General features: G+C 38.8%; 1 protein-coding gene across 2 annotated transcripts in view; it reads right to left on the bottom strand.

Moving 5' to 3' along the window:
• The window catches only part of LOC135216034 (peptidyl-prolyl cis-trans isomerase G-like), a 303915-nt gene that overhangs the window by 27677 nt on the left and 249511 nt on the right, over positions 1 to 26727 (bottom strand). For both annotated transcript variants that reach the window (XM_064250978.1, XM_064250977.1), the window contains exons 10-11: positions 17866 to 18218; positions 5153 to 5262 (exon numbers count right to left, since the gene is read on the bottom strand). In XM_064250978.1, the coding sequence (XP_064107048.1) occupies positions 5153 to 5262; positions 17866 to 18218 (463 nt within the window). The remainder of the gene's footprint in view (positions 1 to 5152; positions 5263 to 17865; positions 18219 to 26727) is intronic.

The raw sequence follows: 26727 nt of genomic DNA, 5'->3' as shown, positions 1-26727 counted from the left end.
TCCGAGATGTGTCACAGATACTTTTTAGTGCGGCAAGAAAGAAATTCGCGCTTGCGCGCCTGCGTAGCGATTGTAAACAAAACAACACCTTGATCCGTGAACTCCCAGCATCCCCCAAGGCGCGTGATTCAAAAGTTTTAGGCTGGTAGGCCAATAAGTATTTTTCCGCAAATTTAAAAAAAAACTTTTGTAAGTCGACGTAAAATACATCCAGTCGGCACACGGGAGACAAAAAATGTTGACGTAAAATATGTCCAGTCGGCGTAAGAGGGTTAACAGAGCAAATAAAAACGATCGATAGTTACAGTAAAAGACACCAGCAATCAGCTGTTTCTCAATTCAGTTGGTTATGTCATCAATACAATAATCGTTTCATCCAGAATTCTAAAAACCAGAATATTTTACTGGAGGAGTATCATTAATAATACAGTCAATGAAATAGAGATATCCACTTGCAAGAGTCGAATAATAGTTGTATTGAGAATAATGATTATTTTAATAAAACTTGTTTTACTGTAATCATATTGCATGTATTATCATATTACAATATATGAACAGAACGATGATGTGTCCCTTGCATTCTAGTTTTGTTTAAAGTCTTAAAATAATCAGCCAATCGCGTTTTACCGATATCATCACTGTCTTTAGTTGTCGAATGGAACCTAAGTCAGAGATACATTCCTTTCATAAATTATCAAAGGTGCGTTTACAAAGCAGATTCTTCTATACAGGCAGCCGTCGGTTAGCGGCAGGGGTTCCGTTCCTGGCCACCGATGCCAAGCGATTTTCGACGCTGTGCGATTTTAAAGCCTACGGCCACCGCAAACCTTCTTTCGAAACTCTAGACCAGTCAAAGGCGCCGTAATCCCACAACGGCGCAATAAGTAAAATTATATTTATGCAGTATAGTACTATAGAATTTACTGTACAGTAAATGTGGGTGTCTAGAGTATGTAAAGATATAATAAAGTTTATACAGTGTACAGGTAGCTGTAGTGTTCAGGTTACGATCATTAGTCTTACGATAGTCCGATTTTATGAGAGATCAAATTACATTGGCCTAACTTTATCCATCTTCTAGTTACATAAGTTCAATAACAGCAAAAGAGAATGATGAAAGTATGGTTTTAACGTTATACTCGTTGCCTGAACGTGTACAGCCATGAACAACCGAACGAGAAACTACTTTTTTTTTCTAAGTACAACCGAACTGGATAACATCTGTTTGGCTTGTATTTCAATCATCGTACTACAGTACAACATTACCGTATTTGTTATAAATGGCGTTATGTATAGAATAGAACTGAGATATCTTAATGTAATAACTTTATTCGCTATAGATCAGAGATCAATATAGATTAAAGATCAATCGGGAAATATACTGTTAAATTTAAACCTAGTTATAACTGAAGCTGAGAAAACTGTTCAAGCTGCTAATGACTATTATCGTACATCGGCAACAAGGATAAAACTGCAGTAAACGTCTGCCATCAAACACAACTGTAGATAAAATTGGGATAAAATCATTTTAATCAAAACTACTGTGCTTGAAAGAACACATTTTACTGTTGGTTTCACGCCGATGTAAGATAAATAATGTAAAGTTCGTATTACGATGATACAAAGGATTATTGCGAAAGGAATCACGTAATTTTTTACGCAATAAACATGCCACCAACATAATCTGTTAACGAAAAAAAAAAGTAGTTCACATTCCCAACGAGACATATTCATTAATATTTCCACCTAACAACATGCTGTATAAGGAAAAATAACTTTGTCTCATATAAGTCAAGTACTATATAGATATTCGTTTATGCTAACTAGAAGCAAGAGCATTCGCTCAGAATTGCGTTATGGTGAAACAAACTCGTATTCATCAGCTGATTTCAAACCACAACATTGGCCGGTCCGCGGAATACTGGCTTAAATTTGTCGTAGTATTTTAAAATACAATAATATGAGAATACATACAATATTCTTGGATACAGTGAAATAATGTATAACTTTCTTTTTTTAAAAAAGGATTTATGGAAAAGATGCATAATTGATAAAATAACACAATGCATTTTTCGGAAACTGGCGGACAATAACGAACATGAAAAAACATCCCCTGACAACGTAATATATTTTCATACACATTTTAAACATAAAAGCATAAACATTTAAAAAATCGACTTTTTTTTTTTTTTAATTCGATATTTTCTGAAGAGCGGCAGACGGCGGCATACAAGAACAAACTTGAAAAAACATCATAGTCGATAACTTGAAGGGCAGTTTCAAAAACTGCCTTTTTATCATATTTCTGCACAGAAATAAAAATACCCTATTCGTAATACATTTTCATTCACATTTAAACATAAAAGCATAAACATTTATAAAATCGACACATCGATCGCTAATTTGCACTTTTTTTAAATCAATATTTTCGGAAGAGCGGCAGGCGGCGGCTCACAAGAAAGAACATGAAAAAACATCGTATTTGATAATGTGAAGGGAAGTTTCAAAAGCTGCCTTTGTATCATATTTCTGTACAGAAATAAAAATACCTTTCACGTAATACATTTTCATACACATTTTAAACAAAAGCATGAACATTTATAAATCGACACATCCATAGCTAAATTTGCACTTATGTAACTCGATATATTCGGCATAGAACAGCGTCAGAGGCATATATTTTACCCTAATACCTACGTAATAACTCTCCATAAAATTTGTTAATATAATTTGCATAACCTTTATGGTCTGAACGGCATTTCTACAAATGTATGAACTCGTTAGACAACGGCGCTAGTGGCGCTGTTAACTGAAAATTGTGCCGTAAAGATACCTTTAAAATGCCTTATTTTTTTAATGAATATTTTTGACGACCGCCGTAAAACCGATTCGCCGATGAGTGATTGCGCCGTTAACCGCGGGCCGCCTGTATCATGTTTTTCATACTGACATTGCCTAAAAGGGAAATCATTGTTTTGTTTCGTCGCTATTCTCAAACAAACAGCTAATAAAAATACAATAATGAACCATAATTATCGTACAAAACTATTGTTCATAAGAATGAATTGTTCTAAACAGTTACAAACAGCTTTGCATGCTGCCTCATGTGATGTTCACTGCATTTTTGTTATAAAAGCATGGGAAACGTGAAAATAGTGTCATAAAAGAATTTAAAACATGCCCTGGTTGGTACCGATGATGATGTGTATGATATCGATGACAAAGCTAAAGTCGACTTGCTAGAACCAGACTGGAATCTCTATAATGGTGGCAAATGTGATCAATCTTGTGATATAAGAAACTTTTGATGAAAAATTAATAGTTATCCTAAAGGTTATTATAACCATAATTACACTACCACTGAAGTTTCTAAAAGGTTACTGAAACATAAAGGTTGCTGTTAGAGCAACCGTAACTCGACGTTTACATTTTCTCAGCTGAGATTGCATAGATAAAAGTTTGTTTCACTGATTTAGAATCATTCCTCAAATAGGCTATTTGTTATGAAAATATGTCAAGAATACATATAAGGTAAAAATGGTTTTATTACCTTTACTATCAGTTTATTTCATAATGTGAATCTTCAGGTTAGGCTATACCACCGAGGCCAAGGCTAGCCTACTGATACTTCTTCTTCCTAGCTTAAACCCATTTTTATATGGGGTCGCCATTACGAATGAGTCGTCTCCATCGATTTCTGTCTTGTGCCTCGTTCTCATTTATACCTTTCAATTCCATATCTTCCCTTACACAATCACGCCATCTCTTTCTTGGTCTTCCCTTCTTCCTTCTACCCCGCACTTCCATTTCCATCGTATGTCTTCCAACATGACGTTCCTCCCTTCGTAACCGGTGTCCATACCATCGAAGCCTTCCTTCCTGTATTTTCTTTGATATTTCAGCTACCTTTGTTGATCCTCTTATATACTCATTTCTAATCCTATCTTCCCTTGTTACTCCGACATCCATCTCAACATTCTCATTTCTGCTACATCCATCTTCTTCTCCTCTGTTTTCCTCATACTTGCCGTTTCTGTTCCATATAACATTGCTGGTCTGACCACCGTCCTATGGAACTTTCCTTTCAATTTCAGAGGGACCTTCTTGTCACAGAGTACCCCTGATGCAGACCTCCAGTTATTCCATCCTGCCTGAATTCGGTGTCTCACCTCTTGGTCCATGCTTCCACTATCCTCCAATACGGACCCTAAGTACTTGAACTTCTGTACTTTCTTTATTTCTTCCCCACCCAATCTTATGCTACTTCCACCGTCCTCAGTAATACTAGAACACATATATTCGGTTTTTGATCTGCTTATTCTCATTCCTCTCTCCTCAAGTGCTGCTCTCCACCTCTCCAACCTCCCCTCCAACTCCTCCCTCCCCTCTGAAACACAACACAATGTCATACGCGTATAATATGCACCATGGCACTGCTTCTCTAACATCCCTGGTCATTACATCCATCACGATGTTAAAGATGAATGGGCTAAGTGCTGACCCCTGTGTAATCCAACTCCTATCTCAAATCCATCCGTCTCACCAACACTACTCCTCACTCTAGTATACACATTCCTGTACATCTCCTGAATAACTCTGACATACTTTTCCGGCACCATCTTCTCCCTCAAACATCTCCATATTTCTTGCCTTGGCACTCTGTCATAGGCCTTTTCAAGGTCTATGAATACCAGATGCAGGTCTCGTTGTTTTTCTCTGAATTTCTCCATTAGCTGCCTTATGCAAAATATTCCATCCGTGGTGCCGCTTCCCTTCATAAATCCTAACTGTTCCTTCCCTATTCTAACTTCCTCTCTCAGCCTGCTATCTATGATTCTTTCCAAAATCTTCAACGTGTGAGACATTAGTTTTATACCTCTATAATTACTGCTAGCCTACTGATACACATCTTAGAATTCAAGGTTTGATTTTTAGAATTGTAGTATAAGACGACCCCCAATTTTTAGGGATGAATTTTAGGATTTAAAGGTCGTCATACGCGGAAATATACAGTATATTAATGGATGTGCTACTTCAGAAAGATAAAAAGTGTAGACAGCGATTTCCTCCTGGAAAGACAAGATGTGGTTGTTGCTATAAATTAAAGATTTTGGACAGTGCAAATATATTTTAGCATTAAGAAATAATTTACCTTCTTTTTGGACAGTTGCACCTTCACTGGGAACTGGTTCATCACCATCAGAAGGAACTTTACCTTCAAGCTCTTCTCGTGCTTCTGCTTCTTTCTTCATCTTGTGGTTACTGAAAATTTAATGAGAACTTTAAGAATACATATTCATTAAAAAAGGAAATAAAACTGCAGATTGTACTTCCTTCCCTATGCGCTTTCATCTTGTAAAAATGGGAGTTATGATTTTAAAATGGGGCAAAACTACTTACTATTTTGAAAATAAAAAGGACTGTTAACATAAAATTTGCAGTCTTTGAAACCTTTGCAATAATGCAAATGCAGCCCTATACCTGCTAATTCCAATAACAAAACCATTTTATATTGTACTAAAGTTAAATATGCTATACAAAATATTTTTCTTTTTTAAATTCATTTCAGTTCAGAGCATATGTCGATAGTGATAAAAAAAAAAAATAAAACCACTAACAAAAAGCTTTCCAGAATTCTTACAACATTCAGAATGCAAAAATTCCAGCAATGACTCTACTCAATGGACTTCTGTAATTAAAAGCTATACATACTACACCATTAAAATTATTTGTTCCTACACAATATACAAACCCTCAGTCCTTTACATTAGGAATTACTTTCAGTGTAGGCTGGAATATGGCTATTGAATTCTTAAATAAGGTGGTTAGGCAGTAACTATCGTCTGGTAGGTGGGTAGGCCCGCCTGCCCGGATGTAAACACTCTACATACTTTGCTTTCAGCCATCTTCCAATGAAAACATTTTGTGAGCTCTTGATGACTAGCCGTTAATCACGATTTTCCCAGTGGGATCTTTCTTTTATTACTTTGAATGAATATAAGTATAATTTTTTGAAGTTGATCATTAATTGACTTTATATTTTCGCCCTTTAATGTTACAGCAAGGCAGTGTATTCATTTAAAATTTATGCTTTGCGCTTTGGAAATTACCGAGGGGAACTTTGGAGGTTTGTCCTTTCTTCTTCTTCCTGTATTTCCTCTTATCTTTCGTCCCTTCGCTAGCTTACTGGACGATGGGGGGGGGGGGGGGGGGGGGGGGGGGGCGCGCTGTGGTGTTGGTGTTAGAGGGATTTCCTCTCATTTCTGAGGGTGGAGCCCTTGGATGCGAGATGAGTATCCTTATTTTCTTAATCATATTTCCTTTCATTTACAGGCTAACAGGGATGATAGTTAATAGTTGGATATCTCTTCATGTTGGCTATCCTAACCTCAGTATTATATCTGTAACCCAGCATGTTGTGGTATTGGTCCTCCAGTGTGTACTGTTCCCCTGCTGAAAATCATATTAATTTGCTGCTGTTGTCCTGCAGTTTCATCATTGGACAATGCCTTTGCAGCTGCCCTGTGACTATTAACTTGACTTCTGCTGGTAAATGTGCCTCATTCTGTAGAAGTCTTGCAAAACTTGGAGTAGTAGAGGAGGAAGAGAGCTCATGAAGTGTCGTCATCTTCTTCGTAATTATCATATTACTCTTCAACTTCCTCCCCTTTGACTTCTAAGGCTCCCTGCCAAAGAAGAAGGTAGTCTTCCTCCCCCTAAGAAGTCTCGTCAAAGGACTTCTAAGGGTCTGCCTTCTCGAACTGAGGAGGCAGTTGGGTCTTCCGTTGGCTCGCCTGTTCCTTCGAGAACAGGAAGCTTTATGTTGTCCCTAGGGAGTTGAGCGTTGGGAGCCATAAAAGTGCAAACTTCGGTTCCCACTTCTGCTGCTAGTCCTAGAGGTCCCGCCCCCAACCCCCCCAGGACTAGTTCCGTGTCGGGTGCTTGTTTGCGAGATTCCCCAAGAGCATGTAAATCTACAGATTCACGTGCATCTACAGTCGATGACACTGAGTCCACTCACCGTCATGACTTAGCCATGGAGTGGAAGAGAAGAGTGAGTTGCTCAGGTGACTTGCAAGTGCCTTGCTGGTGATGGCTCTCGTGGTGACCGCCCGGTACCCAGGGTTGACGTGATGATCCCACGGGACTGTACACGTGAGACCCCTACGGGGTCCCCCATTGAGTCCTCTTAAGAGGTTTCGGCCTTGATGAGGACTGTGACGCATCAGAGTACAGTACCGGTCCTCGACAGTGAGGTGCATGTTCAACTCCACCCAGACCGCATGATCAGTCTCAGTGGTGGTGAGTTTCATAACTCTCCTTGGGAAAGCGTTTCTCCAGGGCGAGAACGCTCTCCGAGACTCACATCGCTGCCATCACCCTAAGCTGATAGCTGCCCACGTCTCACTTCTGCTAGCTCTGCTAGCAAGGCGAGTGAGAACGTCCAAGTCTTTCTCACCTATTCCCTCTACTTCCTATAGTTACACTGGGAGGGGCAAGGTGAACAGGAGGAATCCTGCAGAGTGCTCTCCGCAGGATTCAGCGTCAGGGGACTATATTCCTGGAAGGATCTTAGGGTCAAACCAGATGTATGAATGACGGAGAGCTGGGTGGTGTTTAGATTCTTGGGATTGAACACCTGGAGATTATGTTCTCCTTGGGTCTTTCTCTCCTTTGGACGGATTTCAATTCGCAGTCCCCTATGGGTTCTTGAGTTTTGGGAGCCTTGAGTGCACATTCTGTTGAATTGTAGTCCCATTCCAGTCTTCATTATAGGGTGACTTCTCTGATGAGTAGCATGCTGATTGTTTGTCATCATAAGGGATCACATCATAAGAAGTCTCTACTGTTGAATATGCATGTTTTCTGGGCAGCTCAAAGACTTCCCCCAGGTCTACAATGCAATCAGTTTATCATGCAAAAGTTTTCAGATTTTAATCATATCAGTGCTAAGTATTTTGTTTTAGGACATCCCCATGGGGTAACCCTAATGTTTTCTGTCTACTTATTAGACCTTGTTAGACCTCTCCTTCATGACAGAAGTTAGAGGTCTTCTACTCCACCAACAAGGACATCCTGAAACTCCTGGGACTCATTACTCTGTCCAGGACCTGACGAATCCAGCAGAACTGAGGGAAGGCACACACCTGGAGATTGTGCCAAGGATGCTGAAGAACATCCTCTGCCTGAAGAAGAGGATCCTAAACCACCAAGAAGTTGACCTTCAGCTTTCTGTTGAAGGGAGTGACAAAGAGTTCAAACATGAGTCTTCACCAAAGAAAAAACGGTTTGTCCACTACATCCTGATGCAGAGACTACTCCGTACATATGACTTTACACCAATGGCTAGATTGTTGGTTACCACATTCCTCGTGCCTGGAATGTATCTGACCACGAGCTCGACAGGTGTCGACCGCGCACTGGTACATCTCGACTGAAAAATGATTGGAGCTGGCAGTAGAAAGGAGTCATCTTCTCCAATTAACAATTCTGGGATCATGAATAGAAGACCTCTAGCTTCTGTCACTGAGAAGAGATCTAACAAGGTATTCTAAGTGGACAGAAAAGACAATAGGATACCCCAAGGGGATGTCCTAAAACAAAATACTCAGCACAGATATGATCAAAATCTCTTACCGAAAACTTTTGCATGACAGTAATTCCACCGTACACCAGGGTAAAGTCCTTAAGCTGCCCAGGAAACATGCATCTTCATATCATAATCCATATCATCTGTAAAATTCATAGTATGTTTGGAAATAAGTCAATACTGAGAATGTCTAATAAATGTAAGTTATTTCTGTTCACTGGAGATAAGGCCAACAACTTTGGGCAAAAAGTGCAACTTAAGAGGTGATCCCTTATGATGACAAACAATCAGCATGCTACTCATCAGAGGAATCGCTATAATGACAGGACACATGGCCCCTCCCCCCCCTTTGGACTAAGGAACCACCATGGCGGTGTTCCTGAGTAACATAAACAGAGCTAAGATGGACCCTACCTACTTCAAAGATAAGAACACCAGAATATGAGTTACATTACTGATCTGGTTACTCAGATGAAAAGGAAGGTTAAGCTAAGAATAATCAAGAAGCAGAACATCTGGGAATTTGAAGATTATGCCCAAAAATACATAATCCCAAACCAGCTGGGCTAGGCTGAGAACTCCAACACTTAAGGCTAGCAGAATATGGAGATATGTTTGCCCAATGTACGCTAGGCCTAGGACCCAACCACCTAGGTTAGTATAAATAGGCCAGGGAAGGTTCAACTAGCACACCCATTGTGTGTCATGCTAGACTAGCATAAGAAGTTGTCCACTTAGCCTTGCTACACAAGAATTCAACCACTTAGGCTAAGCTAAGATGGAAAGGAAGGTTCAAACTAACGAGACTATGCTAAGCTAGGTCATGAACCCAACCACTTCCAAGGTTTAAGAACTCAACCACTTAGACTAGGTAGATGGTTAAAGCAGATTCGAACTAGCCAAGCTAGGGTAGAACTCTATGACCTAGGCTAGGCAAGAAGATAATAAAGCAGGCTATAATAGCTAGGGTAGGCCAGGCTAAGAACTCAACCACTTGCTAAGCTAAGAACTCAACCACTTGGGTTAGATCTAGGCAGCTTTGAACTTGTTTGGCTAGACTAAGGTTAAGAAGGGAGCTTTAAACTAGTTAGGCTAAGCTAAGAACTCACCACTTATAGACTGAGAACTCAAACACTTAGGCTGGGTTAAGGTAGCTTTGAACTAGTTAGGCTAGGGTAAAACAGAAAGGCCAGCAGTTCCTTACCTTCCTACACCTTGAACCCTTCTTAGCTTAGACTAAGTATCTAACCAGAAAGTAGGCCTGAATCCCAAAGAAGGTCAGGTGGCTTGATTGAATGAATCCATTGACTAGCACTTGCACAGACATTCCAAATTACCTCTGGGTAGGTTGTCAGTAAGACTAAAAATCCCTCAGTTCATGATTGCAGATTTGTCTCATTTTCATTCTTCTGAATGAATTGGTGGACAGTGAGTGATCCATAAGTTTTTGCTTTGTCCTGTCAGAGCTCTGCGCTGCTATCTAAAGGATTCTCCACCTAAAGCCTAGGTGTAGTAGACTTTGTGTTAGCACTAGCTGGTCCAGAATGAAAGTTCCAAGATATTTTCATTCTGGCTGCTTGAGGTGATTAAGCAGGCATACTCCTCACTGGATAGTTCTGTCACAGAGTCTGTGCAGGCTAGAGCATATGATATCAGAGGAATGAGTTCCTCTCTGGTATTTCAGAAGAACTTGTCTGTTCATAGGGTTTCGAATGCTAGTTCCTGGCTTCAGCAGACCATGTTCACCTCCTTTTCCTGAAGGACATTGCCCACAGGTCCTTGGACACTTTTTGCCTTGGGTCCAGTGGTGGCTGTCCAACAGGTTATGTAGCATATTCAGTGCCTTCAGCAGGACAGTTTGTATTATACCTAAGATGAATGTGTGGGAGAGAGAATGAGGGAGATGGCTGGTCTCCTAATTAAGACATAACTTCCAACTGGTCCTCCCACTCACTAGAACTTGGTCAAATATGATGTAAAAACACCTAAATTATTTTGAGTAATGTCAACAATTCAGATGGAGGGGGGCATTGAGTAGCACTTCAGAAATCTTGCTCGAAGAATGGTGGGGAGTACTGCATTATTTGAGGAATATTGCCAAGGAAATAGCTCAAGTTTCTAAGTATAACCTGCTATGCAATAATACTCCTGGAGATATGAACATATACAATTACATACTCAGTAGATTCACTCTACATTATAATCCATATCAACTGTAAAATTCATAGTAAGTTTAGAAATAAGTCAATACTGAGATTGTCTAGTAAATGTAAGTTATTTCTGTCCACTGGAGATAAGGCCAACAACTTTGGACAAAAAGAGCATCTTCCTTCAAGGATTCCAACATGGCTGAAGTATCCACAAAAACCTGGCCGTAGGACAGACCAACACATTCCCACTTCTTTAGAAGCATAACTTTACCTCATGAAACATGGAGATGCTGACATGTTTTGTGGAGACCAAAGCCACTAACACCATAACTTTAAAAGTCAAATCCTGGAATAGTCTTGTGAAAGGTTTTTAAGGAGACTATTAAACTTTCTGGACTAGAACTAAACAGTAACTGGGAAGTTTCACCAAACTGGATTAAGGAATGCATCACACCTGAAATTTATTGATCTGGACATAACTCCCATGAGGGCTCTCCAATTGGGAAAAACTCCTGCATGGCACATTTTCTTAAAACATAATCTAGAATTGCTTAACTTGCAAACTGCATATCATGCAAAGAGGATTTCAAGCTAAGGTTGGTGCAGTGAAAGGATGACCGATTCAGTCTATAGTACCACTACATCAAAGTTAGCTAACTTTCTTTCAGCGTTGTGTGTTTTTTTCAGTCCTGAAGACTTGCTATTTTTTTTATCAAAGGGTACAACTTAATAGTAATTCAGGATGGACTTTACCCAAAGCTACCTTGCAAATTTGCTGATAAATTTCATTGTGAGGAGGCATGATCATTAGCTAAACCCAAGTTCACCAAGATGCTTGAATATTTTGATCTCTGATTGGATTTGGAGGTCAACAGACAAGATGTCCAATAGCTCCTTAACTTACCAGTGCTGCCAGACAGTAACACACTTTTCTATTACATTATTTATAAGGTATCTTATAGAAATTTACAATAGGCCCAAAGTAAAGCTGAAGAAGCTAGAATGCTAAATAGAAAAAGCCAAAGACATGAGGCAATGCACCTCTGAGGGTGAAGGGCTGGTGCTAAGAAAATGGTTTAGTACTGTCTGAAATATACTGTGGACATGTAAGCAGTACAGTCTTTGGGAAAATATTCCTATTCAAAAGTGTTATGTTTACCTTTAGAAATTAGTCTATTACACTACAGTAACACTTTATACACCTAACTACATAGGTGAATAAAGATTACTCTACTTATGAACGAGTTATGCTTCCAATAGCTATTCACATCTTGATTTGTTCATAAGTTGGTTTTTATTAAGTAGTGCATAATTTTTTATGTTTACACTTAAATTTTGCTCTGGGCACCTATTTTGCTGGTAACTTTTTGAACTAAGGATACTTCTTACCATCACGAGAATATTTATTCATGCTCATAAAATATTTCTACTTATTACTATCTTCCTGATTTTACTCAGTCTATGATGAATATGTAACCCTTTTCTATATTTAGTGTGTCTTTCTTAACACCTGCAGTATTACAAGCAGTCCCCGGCTATTGGCAGGGGTTCCGTTCTCAGCAGGGTGCTGATAAGTGAAAACCGCCATTAACCAAACTCGGTAATTTATGGTGCTTATGGCACAGACTTACAGTTAATGGCACCTCTGTTAGGTATGTTATGGTGCCATAAGTCGCCAATTTTATGGCACTAGACAAGTGCTATAATACTGGGTCACCATTAACCCTTAAACGCCTATAGGACGTATTTTACGTCGAGATAAATTGTCTTTTGGGTGCCGACCGGACGTAATTTACGTCGACATAGAAAAGTTTTTTTTAAAATTCGCTGAAAAATACTTATAGGCCTACCAGCTGAAAACTTTTGAATCATGCGCCTTGGGGGATGCTGGGAGTTCACAGATCAAGGTGTTGTTTTGTTTACAATTGTTACGCAGGCGCGCAAGCGCGAATTTCTTTATCGCCCTAAAAAGTATCAGTGACACATCTCTGAAATTATTTTGTCACTTTGACATAATTTTTGCACCATTTTAAATTAGCCGTTACATAAAGTTTTATATATGGAAATGTGTGCATTTTCATGTAGAATACAACTCATGATTGTAGCTTTTATCAGTTTTGAAATATTTTCATATAAATAACAGTAAGTGCCAAAATTTCAACCTACGGTCAACTTTGACTCTATCGAAATGGTCAAAAAACGCAATTGTAAGCTAAAACTCTTATATTTTAGTAATATTCAATCATTTTACTTAATTTTGCAACAAATTGAAAGTCTCTAGTACAATATTTCGATTTATGGTGAATTTATGAAAAAAAAAAAAAATTTCCTAAGTCCTCGCGGCAACTCTTCCGAAAAAATCATACATGCGATTGTCGTAATGTTTGCACCATTTTAAATTATCCGTTACATAAAGATTTATATATGAAAATGTGCGCAATTTCATGGAGAATACAACAATAAATAATTGAAGGTTGTAGCTTCTCTCATTTTCGAAATATTTGCATATAAATTACGATAAATAGAAAAGAAACCACGTTCAGTCAACTTTGACTCTACCGAAATGGTCGAAAAACGCAATTGTAAGCTAAAACTCTTACAGTCTAGTAATATTCAGTCATTTATCTTCATTTGAAACAAATTCCAAATCTCTCGCACAATATTTAGATTTATAGTGAATTTAAAAAAAAAAAAAACTTTCCTTCCATCCGCGCGTGGATTCTTCGCTGCAAATCTCCGAAATGCGTACGTCGCATTCTCGGAATATTTGCTCAGTTTCATATTAGCCGTTTCATAGAGTTTTATATATGAAAATGTGCGCAATTTCAAGTAGAATACAAAAAAAATAATTGAAGGTTGTAGCATTTCTCATTTTTGAAATATTTGCATATAAAAAATATATAAAAAAATTCGACATTTGGTCAACTTTAACTAGTCTGAAATGGTCGAAAACTGCAATTGTAAGCTAAAACTCTTACAGTATAGAAATATTCAAACATTTATCTTCATTTTGAAACAAATTGGAATCTCTAGAACAATATTTAGATTTATGGTGAATTTTTGAAAAAACATTTTTTTATATCTGCGCGTTACAAATTCATGCATCATTTTGTGATAATATTTTCTCTGTGTTGCTTTGATAATTTTACAATGTGTTACATACCAAAATGATCGCAGTTTAGTGTACAATACAAAAAAAAAAAATAAATAACTCGTTAGCTTTAACCGTTTTGCTCACAGCGCGATTTGAATACAATTATACTATATGAAATTTTGTTTTCGCGCTATCATATATCGCATTATTTATATATGATAATGATATTTTTTTCATTCCTGATGGTTGCATACTAAACTTCAGGCAATGACAAAAAAAGGAGCCAAAAATGAACTCTTAATCTTGAAAACTAAGCGCGCTGTGATTTTTTGAAACAAATATTTTTTCCACTTCGGCGCTCACTCCAAGACCCCCTAGGCATACGGGAGACTATTTTTATTATACCCCTTAGGCGTTTAAGGGTTAACCAAGACCACCGATAACCAGGGACTGCCTGTATAAGGAATTACTTTGTATGCAGAAATGTGAAAAGGGTATTAAATTTTTAATGTTGCTTGAATATAAATTTTATTTTCTTCTTTTTACCTTTCTAACATTCATAGTAATTCCTTGTACAGGCGGCCCTCGGTTAGCGGCAGGGGTTCCGTTCCTGGCCAACCGACGCCAAGCGATTTCGACGCTGAGCGATTTTAAAGCCTACGGCCGCCGCACACTTTCTTTCGAAACTCTAGACCAGTCAAAGGCGCTGTAATCCACAACGGCGCAATAAGTAAAATTATATTTATGCAGTATAGTACTATAGAAATTACTGTATAGTACATGTGGGTGTCTAAAGTATGTAAAGATATAATAAAGTTTATACAGTGTGGTACAGGTACCTGTAGTGTTCAGGTTACGATCATTAGTCTTACGATAGTTCGATTTTATGAGAGATCAATTTACAATGGTCTAACTTTATCCATCTTCTAGTTACATAAGTTCAATAACAGCAAAAAAAAAGAATGATGAAAGTATGGTGTTAACGTTATACTCGTTGCTGTGAACGGTGTACAGCCATGAAAAAACGAACGAGCAAACTACTTTTTTTTTTTTTCTTCTTTTCTAAGTACAACCGAACTGGATAACATCTGTTTGGCTTGTATTTCGATCATCGTACTTCGTGCAACATTACCGTATTTGTTATAACAATGGCGTTATATATAGAATAGAACTGAGATATCTTAATGTAATAACTTTATTCGCTATAGATCAGAGATCAATATAGATTAAAGATCAATCGGGAAATATACCGTTAAATTTAAACCTAGTTATAACTGAAGCTGAGAAAACTGTTCAAGCTGCTAATGACTATTATCATACATCGGCAACAAGGATAAAACTGCAGTAAACGTCTGCCATCACACACAACTGTAGATAAAATTGGATAAAATCATTCTAATCAAAACTACTGTGCTTGAAAGAACACATTTTACTCTTGGTTTCACGCCGATATAAGATAATTAACGTAAAGTTCGTATTACGATGATATAAAGGATTACGTATTGCGAACGGAATCACGTAATTTTTTTACGCAATAAACATGCCGCCAACGTAATCTGTTAACGAAAAAATAGTAGTTCACATTCACAACGAGACATATTCAATAAATATTTCCACCTAAAACACGCTGTATATTGGAAAAATAGGGAACTTTCTCATATAAGTCAAGTATATAGATATTCGTTTATGCTAACTAGAAGCAAGAGCATTCGCTCAGAATTGCGTTATGGTGATCAGACTCGTATTCATCAGCTGATTTCAAACCACAACATTGGCCGCTCCGCGGAATACGGGCTTAAGTTTGCCGTAGTATTTTAAAATACAATAATATAAGACATACAATCATTCTTGGATACAGTGAAATATGTATAACTTTTTAAAGGATTTATGGAAAAGATGCGTAATTTAATAAAAGAACACAATGCATTTTTCGGAACTGGCGGACAAGAACGAACATGAAAAACCATCCCCCTTACAACGTGGAGCCTAGTTACAAAAGGCTGCCTTAATTTGTATCTTATTTCTGTACAAAAATGAAAATACCTTTACGCAATATATTTTCATACACATTTTAAACCCATGAAAAGCATAAAACATTTGAAAAATCGACACATCGATCGCTAAATTTGCACTTTTTTTTTTTAACTCGTTATTTGCGGAAGAGCGGTAGACGGCGGCATACAAGAACGAACTTGAAAAAAATATCGTAGTCGATAACTTGAAGGGGAGTTTCAAAGCTGTCTTTTTATCATATTTCTGCACAGAAATAAAAATACCCTATTCGAGTACATTTTCATACACATTTTAAACATAAAAGCATAAACATTTATAAAATCGACACATCGATCGCTAATTTGCACTTTTTTTAAATCGATATTTTCGGAAAGGAAGAGGCGGCAGGCGGCGGCTTACAAGAAAGAACATGAAAAAACATCGTATTTGATAACGTGAATGGGCAGTTTCAAAAGCTGCCTTTTTGTATCATATTTCTGTACAAAAATAAAAATGCCTTTCACGTTAATACATTTTCATACACATTTTAACAAAATCATGAACATTTATGAATCGACACATCCATAGCTAAATTTGCACTTATGTAACTCGATATTTTCGGCATAGAACAGCGTCAGAGGCAATATATTTTACCCTAATACCTACGTAAATAACTCTCCATAAAATTGTTAATATAATTTGCATAACCTTTATGGTCTGAACGGCATTTCTACATATGTATGAACTCGTTAGACAACGGCGCTAGCGGCGCTGTTAACCTGAAATTTGTGCCGTAAAGATACCTTTTAAAATGCCTTATTTTTTTAATGAATATTTTTGACGACCGCCGTTAAAACCGATTCGCCGTTGAGTGATTGCGCCGTTAACCGCGGGCTGCCTGTAATAATACTGCAGGATTTTGAAAAATACTAAATATAGAAAATGACAGACTGAGTTGAATCGAAAAGATAGAATACATGTTAGTATGTTAGTTAATCATGAGAATACTAGGGATAATCAGGGAAAGGATTAGAGGAATAGATTTTCTTCTTGCTCATATTCTGATCTTTGCAAAAAAATTCTTACAAGCAGAATAAGCAACCAGAGCAAATTTTGAACTCAGGGTGGCAAAGGGGAGTGCTTCAAATACAGTTTTAAATCATGATTCTGTCTACCCATATCTATGAAAGTTTGTAAGTGGGGTAAAGTCTTGTATAGCTTGTTCCTAGGGCACATGTATGAATTCTAATTTATTACTGTGTTACCATTTCCAGGTAGATGATCAGAACATTATTTTTCTGCACATTACCTGTACAGCACTCTTCATGTATCTGAGTATTCAGCATTGAGCAATATGAGTACATGCAATGATTAAATGGTAACTGCATACACCCAGCTCCCCAATGATTCTTGTAATCCATTTTAGGCCCTGTTTATACGGGGGCCCCCTTTCTATCCTTTCTGCTTGTAGCAACTAAAAAAATTGTCAAAAACATGTTGGATAAATGAATACTTGTAAAAGCCTTAACCAACATCCTAATCTCAAGTCGTAGTTCACATATTTGACATTTTTGATGGCCTCAACCCCTATTATCTTTTTAGTCTTGTCCTCACACTTTACCAACACAATATCACTTTTTTGTTCTTCACTAGCTTATCTTGTACACAGTACATTTTGCTTATATATAAAGGAAGGATGATACCCAGGATGATTTAATTCAGGAAAGCCAGAATAATCCAACAGCACATAGTGGTGCATCTCACCTATCCACCACCCTACGAAAAACTTTTCAACAGCTGAAGAAATTTAGACTTCCTTCTTACCAAATTAGGAGACAAATAGCATTTAAATAAATACTACTCCATCAAATCCTCATAATCAAGCATTCAAAACCATTGGTATTATGGGCATCCCAGAAATATATTGAAGAACAAAAATTACCATGAATATTTCAAGATTAAATATTTTAACAAGAAGTTTTAAACTTTGCAAATTAATCATTAAAATTTTAGCTCTTGCTGAAAGACTTAAAACTTACCTTTCACTACATTCTGCAACAAACTTCTCCTGTTGATGTTGCATTTTCTCTTTCACATCAGCATAGCCACTGTCTTCACTATTTTTTGAATGTCTTTTACCCTCTTCTCGGAAAGTACGTTTTTCTCTAGCATTTCGCCACCCTTGTTCTTCTCTTCTATCCCGATCTCTGTTTCTGTCACGAGGATTTTGCCAATTTCCTCTCATTCGACCAAAGTATCCACTTTGGTGGCGACCCTCACCATCAAGATCTTTTCCTTCCATTTCCCTGTGGCGTTCTTCTCTACGTCGTCTCCTTTCTTCTATTTCATGTTCACGCTCTTGTTGTCTCATCTGTATGCCTTCCTCACGGCGCTAACATGTGAAGTAAAACAAGTTTCCAAAATGCAATTTAAACAAATACTGCATCCAAATTTTACACTGATAAAAGCTCTATACAAAATACAAAATGTGTGAAAGGCTTACAATTGTGCACCTCAACCTACTGGATTTTGCTACTTAAAGGATGTCACTGAGTCCAGGAAAAAAACAAATTTGCTATTATGTTTTTGGTTTTGCAAGTGTCCATGCTTTTTTTCTCGTGTGTTAACCGTTCTAACTATTAAACAATATAGCTACAGAATGTAGTGTGCCAACTTTACTACATTATTAAATTTAAACTTAAAAAGTAATTTTTTAAAAGTAAAAGTGTTACAATTTGTTCACCAGAATGGACCCCAACCTGCCTCCAAGACACCTAAGGACAGCATAAAGGTTCTTAGGTATACAGGCCAACCTATCCAAGTTCTAAACACTAGCAGAACATTGTCTATCCATCTCTGTTAGAAAACCCAAAAGAGAGAGGTGATCTTCATCCCTAGATAAACAACTGACTGGATAAGAAAAGCATAGATTAGTCAACACTGAACACAAATGCCCAGTCCTGAGCCTAGACATAAAACATAATTCTTCATCTGAAGTTCATCAGAAACAAACTGGTGAGAATAACCAAGCCATGCAAATATGAGAACTCTGATACCAAGCAGATTACTCCATCCTGCTAAATGCTCCAACACACAGGAGAATACTTGTGGTGCCATACTCGGATCAAAACACAGCTTAGAACTGGAATACTTACCCTTAGAAGAAAGTGTTGAATTTCTTCAACTGATGGTGTACTGGGATGTGGAAATATGTATCCTACATGTCAAAAAAAATCATCCCATCACCTTTGCATGGGTTAGGGACCGCAACAGCCGCGAAAAGCAAAATCTGTGATAAGTTGTTATCCCCCTCTAAAAATGTTTACAACTGCCTATTCTAGTAGTTCAAATACCAAATACACCTTGGGATAGGGTAGGATAAAAGATGAGTTTAACCAGACCTCTGAACCTAAAAAAGGCTCTTCTCAGACTGGTTCCCAGGAATTAACCTGAGAACAAAGACACCCTAAACTACAACACTAGTTACGTAAGTAGATTTTAAATAAATTTAAACCAATTAATAAAAAAAAGTGGCCCTGAGAGAAATATAGTATTTTAGGTTTCCTTAAATATCTAAACACCCAAACCACACATTATGTAAAGAACTTAGAGAACTGTTCCAACAACATCTGCCACAAACTTACTTAAAGCTAGTATTGTATAACTTTAAAATAAGTACAGTTTGGAATATATCAGTTCTAGTATAAAGAATCTTTTGTTTTGAATTGACCAACACAGAGCTGTCAGTTCATGAACAGTCACTCCACTAGCAAGACCTCTACAGTCAGCAATAAGAAATCCCAGGCAAAATTTGTCATGTAACTTACACAGAGACGACTTGAAAATATTGACATGTCCAAGAATGGACAAAAACTCAGAATCTTTGAATCTATACTGATTAGATTAACCCTTAGTGGACTCACATGCTCACATGGGTAGTAATAAAAGGTTTTGGGGTGGAGGGAGTGGCTCATGGTGAGTAACATTAAGTGCCATTGATCTGGGGAAATCAGGTGGGAAAGATTGGCCATTACTTCTATAACCCATAAATTCACTAATGGCAACTTTTAGACTGGCTAATATGGGAGACTTGGCAGCTCAGGGCTTAGTTGGGATCTTGACTTGAAGGGAGCATGTACTACTGCCTGTCTTACATACGTCTTTTTGTAAATTTCATAAATATACATTGCTGTTGGTTTTAGTTCTTGCCTTTTATGATAGTATGTCAATTATAAATATAATTTTGCTAAGAAAAGTGGTAAGCAATATTAGAAAAAAACATGTATAAATCCAAAAAATTTATTGCATTTTTGTTCTCAGTAAATTTATGTAAATACTTTACAACAAATATGCTAATAATTTGTTACTAATTTTATTTCTTACCCGTTTTGATATTGTGTGAGCTATACATTTATAATTTTACAAAATAAAAATGACAAATTTTCTAAGACAATTTGTATTTTTAATAGCTACAAACCTGAGGTCTTAACAATAGGATAATTTCTAGCACCTAGCTGGATCCGGTTAAAAAGCAGATGAAAGCAAGGAATCCTGTGATATCTGGCAATGCATGAGTAGATCCGGTGAAGAGTGGTCAAGGACCACGCACCTACGCCACTGCGTCAGTCTTTCCCAACTTAGGATGTCTTAACAAACAGAAGGGCAGCTAGAGGCGGGCAGTATAATGTTAAGACCTCAGGTTTGTAGCTATGAAAAATACAAATTGTCTTAGAAAATTTGTCATTTGTTCATACACGAACAAACCTTCGGTCTTAACAATAGGATAGACTCATACCTAGAGGGAGGTACAAGACATCCTAAACCAGTTGGGGGCCTACCCACCAGTCCAGCTTCCAGAAGAAATGACTTCTGGAGAGGGACTGAAGCCTGTTGAGAAGCTAGATAAATTGATATCTAACCACTCAGACCCTGAGTGACGTACAATGATATATGGGAGAATCATTGTATAAGGAACCAAAGAGAAACTGACTGTCCAATAGCAAACCAATACACCAGGGTTTGTACTACTCCCAACTCCTCCTTGCCAAGGAGTGAAGCATATGCAACCGAATAGAGGGTTTGATATTTGTATATTAAGCGACTACATTATCAGTATGACTACCTTACTCACCTGTATCAGACCAGTCCAGCGAATGACGTGTCTATTCCTTAACCCGCCCGAAGGAAGAAGGAAAGGTACAAGAGAAAGAAGGAGACCAGCCAACTCACTCATTCTCTCATCCACACAATCATCGTAGGTAAGATACAAAAATGCCCTGTTAAGGGCAACTATGAGTTACACAACCTGTTGGGCAGCCACCACAGGACCCAGGGAAAACGTGTCCGTAGATCTGTGGGCAACATCCTTAAAATAGAAAGAGGTGAACGTGGACTGGCATAACCAAGTACCAGCGCTCAGCACTCTATGTACAGCCAAGTTCTTTTTGAAAGCCAGAGAGGGACCAATACCCCTAACGTCATGAGCTCTAGCCTGCACAGACGTGGTGGTGGAATCATCAAGAGTCAAGTATGCCTGTTTGATGGCTTCCTGTATCCAAAAAGAGATAGTATTCTTAGACACCTCTTTCTCCGTATGGCCTGTGCTAACAAACAGTCTGCAGCAGCCTGGTCTAAGGTGCCGAGTCCTTTTGAGATAGCAACGCAAGGCCCGGACAGGGCACAACAAAAGCTCTTGAGCATCACCACCCACAAAGTCATTCAGTGATGGAATGGAAAACGAAGTGAACCTGTCATCATGCACAGAGGAATTTTGGGTCTTGGCCATGAATTCTGGGGCAAATTTGAAGGACACCGTCCCCCAACCCCTGGTGTGCTTCACTTCATAGCTTAAGACCGTGGAGCTCTTCTACCCTCTTGGAAGATGCCAAGGCCAGAAGGATAACTGTCTTGAGCGTCAAGTTCCTGTCAGATGAGCGACGCAAGGGCTCAATGGACTCTTAGTGAAGCTCTTGAGAACCAAGGAAACATCCTATGTCAGAGGCTTGAGCTCCCTAAGAGAACTCGACTACTCAAACCCCTTAACTAGCAAGGAAAGTTCCCAGTTAGAGATGTCGATACCTCTAAGGCGTAACACCAAACTCAGGGCTGCCCTGTAGCCTCTAATGGCAGAAACAGACAAACATTTCTCATCTCTGAGGAAGGTTAAAAAGTCTGCTATTCGCTGAATAAAGGTTGCGAGTGGAGAAAAACCCCATTTACGACACCAATCACAGTAGATCGCCCATTTGCCTTGGTAAACTGCGGAGATTTACTTTCTGAGACTGCTGGATATGCCCTGCTGTTCTCTGAGAAAAGCCTCTCGCTCTGAGGAGTTACTTGATAACCTCCAACCATGAAGAGACAGGGATTCTACTGACTGGTGGAACCTTTCCGCATGCGGCCGACACAGGAGATGTCGCCAAGGGGGAATTTCCCTCGGAACCTTTAACAACGACAGCAGATCTGGGAACTATTCCGCCTGAGGCCACAGAGGGGCTACCAAAGTCATCCTGAGACCCAGTGAACTCATTAGCCTGTTCAGAACTTGATGGATCAAACAAAATGGAGTGAAGGCATACACCTCCAGGTTGTCCAAGGGATGTTGGAATGTGTCCTCTGCTAACGCTAAAGGATCTGTGACCACAGAACAGAATATCTCCAGCTTCCTGATGAAGTGAGTCCCAAAAAGGTCCAGCATGGGTCTCCCCCAAACCTGGAAGAGCTTGTCAGCTACCACTTGAGGAAGGGACCACTCTCTGCCTAGGATCTGATCCCGACGACTGAGTTTGTTTGCAACCATATTCCGTTTGCCTGGGATATACCTGGCTGAGAGCTCTACAGAATAGCCGACCGCTCACTGGTGAACCTCAACGGTCAAGGCGTGAAGTTGATGAGAAACCAGGCCTCCCTGCTTGTTCACATAGGCTACCACCGTGGTGTTGTCCAACATGATAACGACATAATGACCTACCTTCTCCTGAAACTCCTTCAGACCCAAGAAGGCTGCCTTCAACTCCAAGATGTTGACCTGTTGCTGTTTGTCCTCCAAACTCCAAATGCCTGAAGTGATGAGGCCACCTAAATGAGCCCCCCCCCCCCCCCCCTCCCACTAACAAGGCAGCCCAGTTATCATCCAAAACAGAGCCCAACCTCTTAAACACCGCCTGGCATATAACCTCAGACTGATCTGCAAGAGAAGGCTCCGATGGCATGGAAGGGAGATGCAGTGAACTGGGTGGCAGAGATGATGTAACGACTGAGAGAGGCAGTGCAGAGGAGACGACCGGGAGTGACATCATTGATGGAAGTGGTGATGACGTCACGTCACAGCTTCCCCTCGGTCTGAAGGGGAAGCAGACGCCACTGGCGGAGGAATACACAACAACTGATCCTGTGACGTTATCAACGGGGCTGACGCCATGGCTTCCCTCCGACTCGAAGAAACGGCAACAGTCACTGGCGGAGCAATAAAAGATGGCTGACCTCGGCTACCCACGAAGACGAGGCCGGAAGGAGGGGGAAGGGCCTGGTCAACCTGAAGAGGGGAATAGCGAGCCTTCATAAAGTGCGCCAACAACCCATCCAAGGACGGGGGACCCCGTAGCCCGGGCGTCTTCCAAATCGCCGCCGCCTTGAACACCTCTGACTCTGGAATCAAATTAACTCTGAAGAAGGGACGACATTACAAAAATCAGCCTGGGGGCTTCCCGATACTTCCAGTGACAAATCAATGGAAGAAAAGGAAGGAAATACAAGCATAACGCTACTATAAGGGGTGAATACTGCAGGAGACAAAGCTTTAGGAAGAGGCAAAAAAAACCTTCCCATGAAGGAAGAGTCGAAACCCTCCAATGCTCTCTCTTGCTATAAAATGACTTCCACTGGTCTTTAGGCCATGCCCGGCATTTTGTGCAAGGATTCGTTATAATAAAAAAATTAGAACGGCACCTGCTACACATGATGTGGGGATCAGTCGCCGCCGAAGCCAAAAAACGAGAACACGGAAAACCTGGAATTCTGCGGCACACACATTGATGAGGCTGAGAAGGAGAAGAAGCCATAATATCAGCCACACACACACACACACACACACTAAACACAACGAAACGGGCAATGAACCGGGTAAAGGCCGAGAGAGGTCAACCACGAATCTCGCCCCTAATGGTTAAAGAAAAGACTGACGCAGTGGCGTAGGTACGTGGTCCTTGACCACTCTTCACCCGATCTATGCATGCATTGCCAGATATCACAAGATTCCTTGTTTTTTCTACTTTTTAACCGAATCCAGTTAGGCGCTAGAAATGATCCTATTGTTAAGACCGAAGGTTTGTTCATGTATGAACAATAAATCTATTAGAAAAGTCATGTAGAACCTCATAAAATTTACAATTGTCTTGTAAAAGTGGCCCTACATGGGGTTGTAGATAATCATTTTCAACTTCTTGAGCAGGGTAGGGAAATTTTTTTTATATTTTTTTCCTACACCATGCACATTTGCATATCTTATTCTTTCCATTAAGGTGGTTTTTTTCTAAAATTGGCCAACCTGAAAGTTTTGCTGGGCTGGGGTACCACACATTAATGTATTACCTCATCCAATAAGGGTTAAATAAGCCAGCTTTAAAACTTGATGGCAGTTCATTTCCTTTGTACATAATGTCATGTGTTTTGTATCATCATGTCCCAGTTTTAAAACATTTTCCTTTAGGTTTTTCTTTTAATCTTTAGACCATTACTGTATTTTGTAATAGTAATATTATATTCTATCCCCAGAACCAGACCATACCTGGAATCCATGGCCCAGCTCTGCAGAATACTTGCACCCTTGAGGTATCAGTTAGATATCCCTAAAGTCCTAACACAGTTCCTACTATGTATTAAGCTTCAGATATAAACTCCAGTCCCAGCTATGGTAACTTTTCCTATTCATCAGGTCCGACAAATTTTACCGAAAGTGAACCAAACCAAAATTAATAAATAATAATATATAGGCCTCTTGGGCTCAAACTCTGCAACAAATTCCAGGGGTTCAAGAGCTCCCCCCACCACATTAAGGTGGTCACAAGTCGATGGGGACTTTTTGTGGAGTAATTTCACCGAGTTTAGTGGTCAGGCTCAGGTACCTTCAAGAGTTGAGGAAGCTAATAATAAGGGTGCAAAGGGGTTCTTGCTTTCCAGTGGTGATGACCATAAGTAGTGGTCATCACTCTTTAGGGTTGATTCCAGCACGGTTCCCCTTGTAGACGCTGATGGAACTGTTGTCTACTACCCTAAACAAAAGGCATGACTTTCGGCTAAAGTCTTTGTAAGCAAACAACAAGGTGAGTTCTTGGCATTGCCTCAGTCATGCTTTCCAGACTCTAAGTTGTGCTAAATGACTTTCATATCTAAAAAATTTCATACTTTTAGCTTGCCTGGCAAGTTTTCCTTTGGTTTGAAGGAAAGGAAACATTGCTGCATTACTTACGGAACTAAGTCAGTTGCCATGCCCATCAGAATATAGGCTGATTGCTACTACGAACCTGTTTTACTTAAGGTCTTTGAGAAGCTGCTCATTAAGCGTAATTGTAGGTTTATTGAAAATAACAACCTACAAATAGCAATACATTTTGAGTTTCTTGGCCACATTCTACCAACTTGCAGAGTGCTCTTGATGAGGGTGCAGAAGCATGGATAGACATTTTAGATTTTAGTGCAGCCTTTGACCATGTGAGTCATGAAGTACTTATCTACAAACTGAAATTATTGAGAACTGGGTGATCTTTTATCAGTATTTTAATTGAATTTTTAATAGGCAGAATCATAGGGTCTGTGTTGATAGCCAATATAGCAGCTTAGCAGCTTTTGCAATGCCATGTCAGTATTCCTCAAGGTAGCTTTATTGGTCCTTTGCTAATTATCATCTGTACTAGTGACATCTGCAAGGCTATGGAAGAAAAACTGATTGCATGTGCTGATAATGGTACTCTTCTAGCTGATACCATAACTCTATCTACAAGTTGGGAGAAAGTCAGCGCCCGTAAGCCACACTGGAAAATAGTACTCTAACCAAGGGAAAAAAAGTTGAAACACTTAAATATAATAGCCTTAACATGCAATACTAAAAATCTTTTACACAATACCAATTTTTGAGCAACAGGAAGCAACATTTAGTATATGCTCATAAAATATCAATTCCTTAAGAAAAATTACACCTGAAATCTCACGATAGACAGACTTTAAAAAAGTTCCACCTAAGTGTAAATCTAACAATGTATTGTAGGTTAATTTCATTACGTAACTGTATTGAGTACCGTAGTAAAAATTTTCCCACACATGAAAAAAACCCATCAATATTTTACTCGACTTTCTTTAAGAGGGCAAAGAGGTTGTGCTGACTGCCAAATTTTGAGGAATGATCAAGTTTGAATTATTAACACAGCTTTCAACTGTTTTACATCTAAATAAACATATCCTGATGCAATAATGGGTTTACTGACAATTTTGTTCATCGCTTGTATGGTATTCTGAAACCTTGTAAAAATGTCTGTATGACTCTAGGTTTGGTTAGGTCGAAGGACTGCTGTAAGTGTAAAGAAATATATCTTGCTAAAAATTTTTTTAGAATGGTTCATGGGCAATTTTGTTCATTGCTTGTATGGCATTGTGATTGACAAATTGTAAAAATGTCTGTATAACTTGGTTTGGTTAGGTGGAAGGGGTTATACACTTTTTATGTGTAAATAAACATATCTTGTAGATATATTGGTCAAAAAAGTTTAGGTTGGTTCATGGACAATTTTGTTTATCACTCGTATAGCTCTGAACATTAAAAAAAAGAGAAAAAAGTGTGTTAACAAAATTTACTATAAATAATTGTTGCCTACTAAAATATCTCATTCTCTCTAACAGTAGTGTCATAC

This window comes from Macrobrachium nipponense, chromosome 6 (assembly GCF_015104395.2).
Source record: "Macrobrachium nipponense isolate FS-2020 chromosome 6, ASM1510439v2, whole genome shotgun sequence".
NCBI lineage: Eukaryota > Metazoa > Arthropoda > Malacostraca > Decapoda > Palaemonidae > Macrobrachium > Macrobrachium nipponense.
This window is presented reverse-complemented; position numbering and strand designations above follow the sequence as displayed.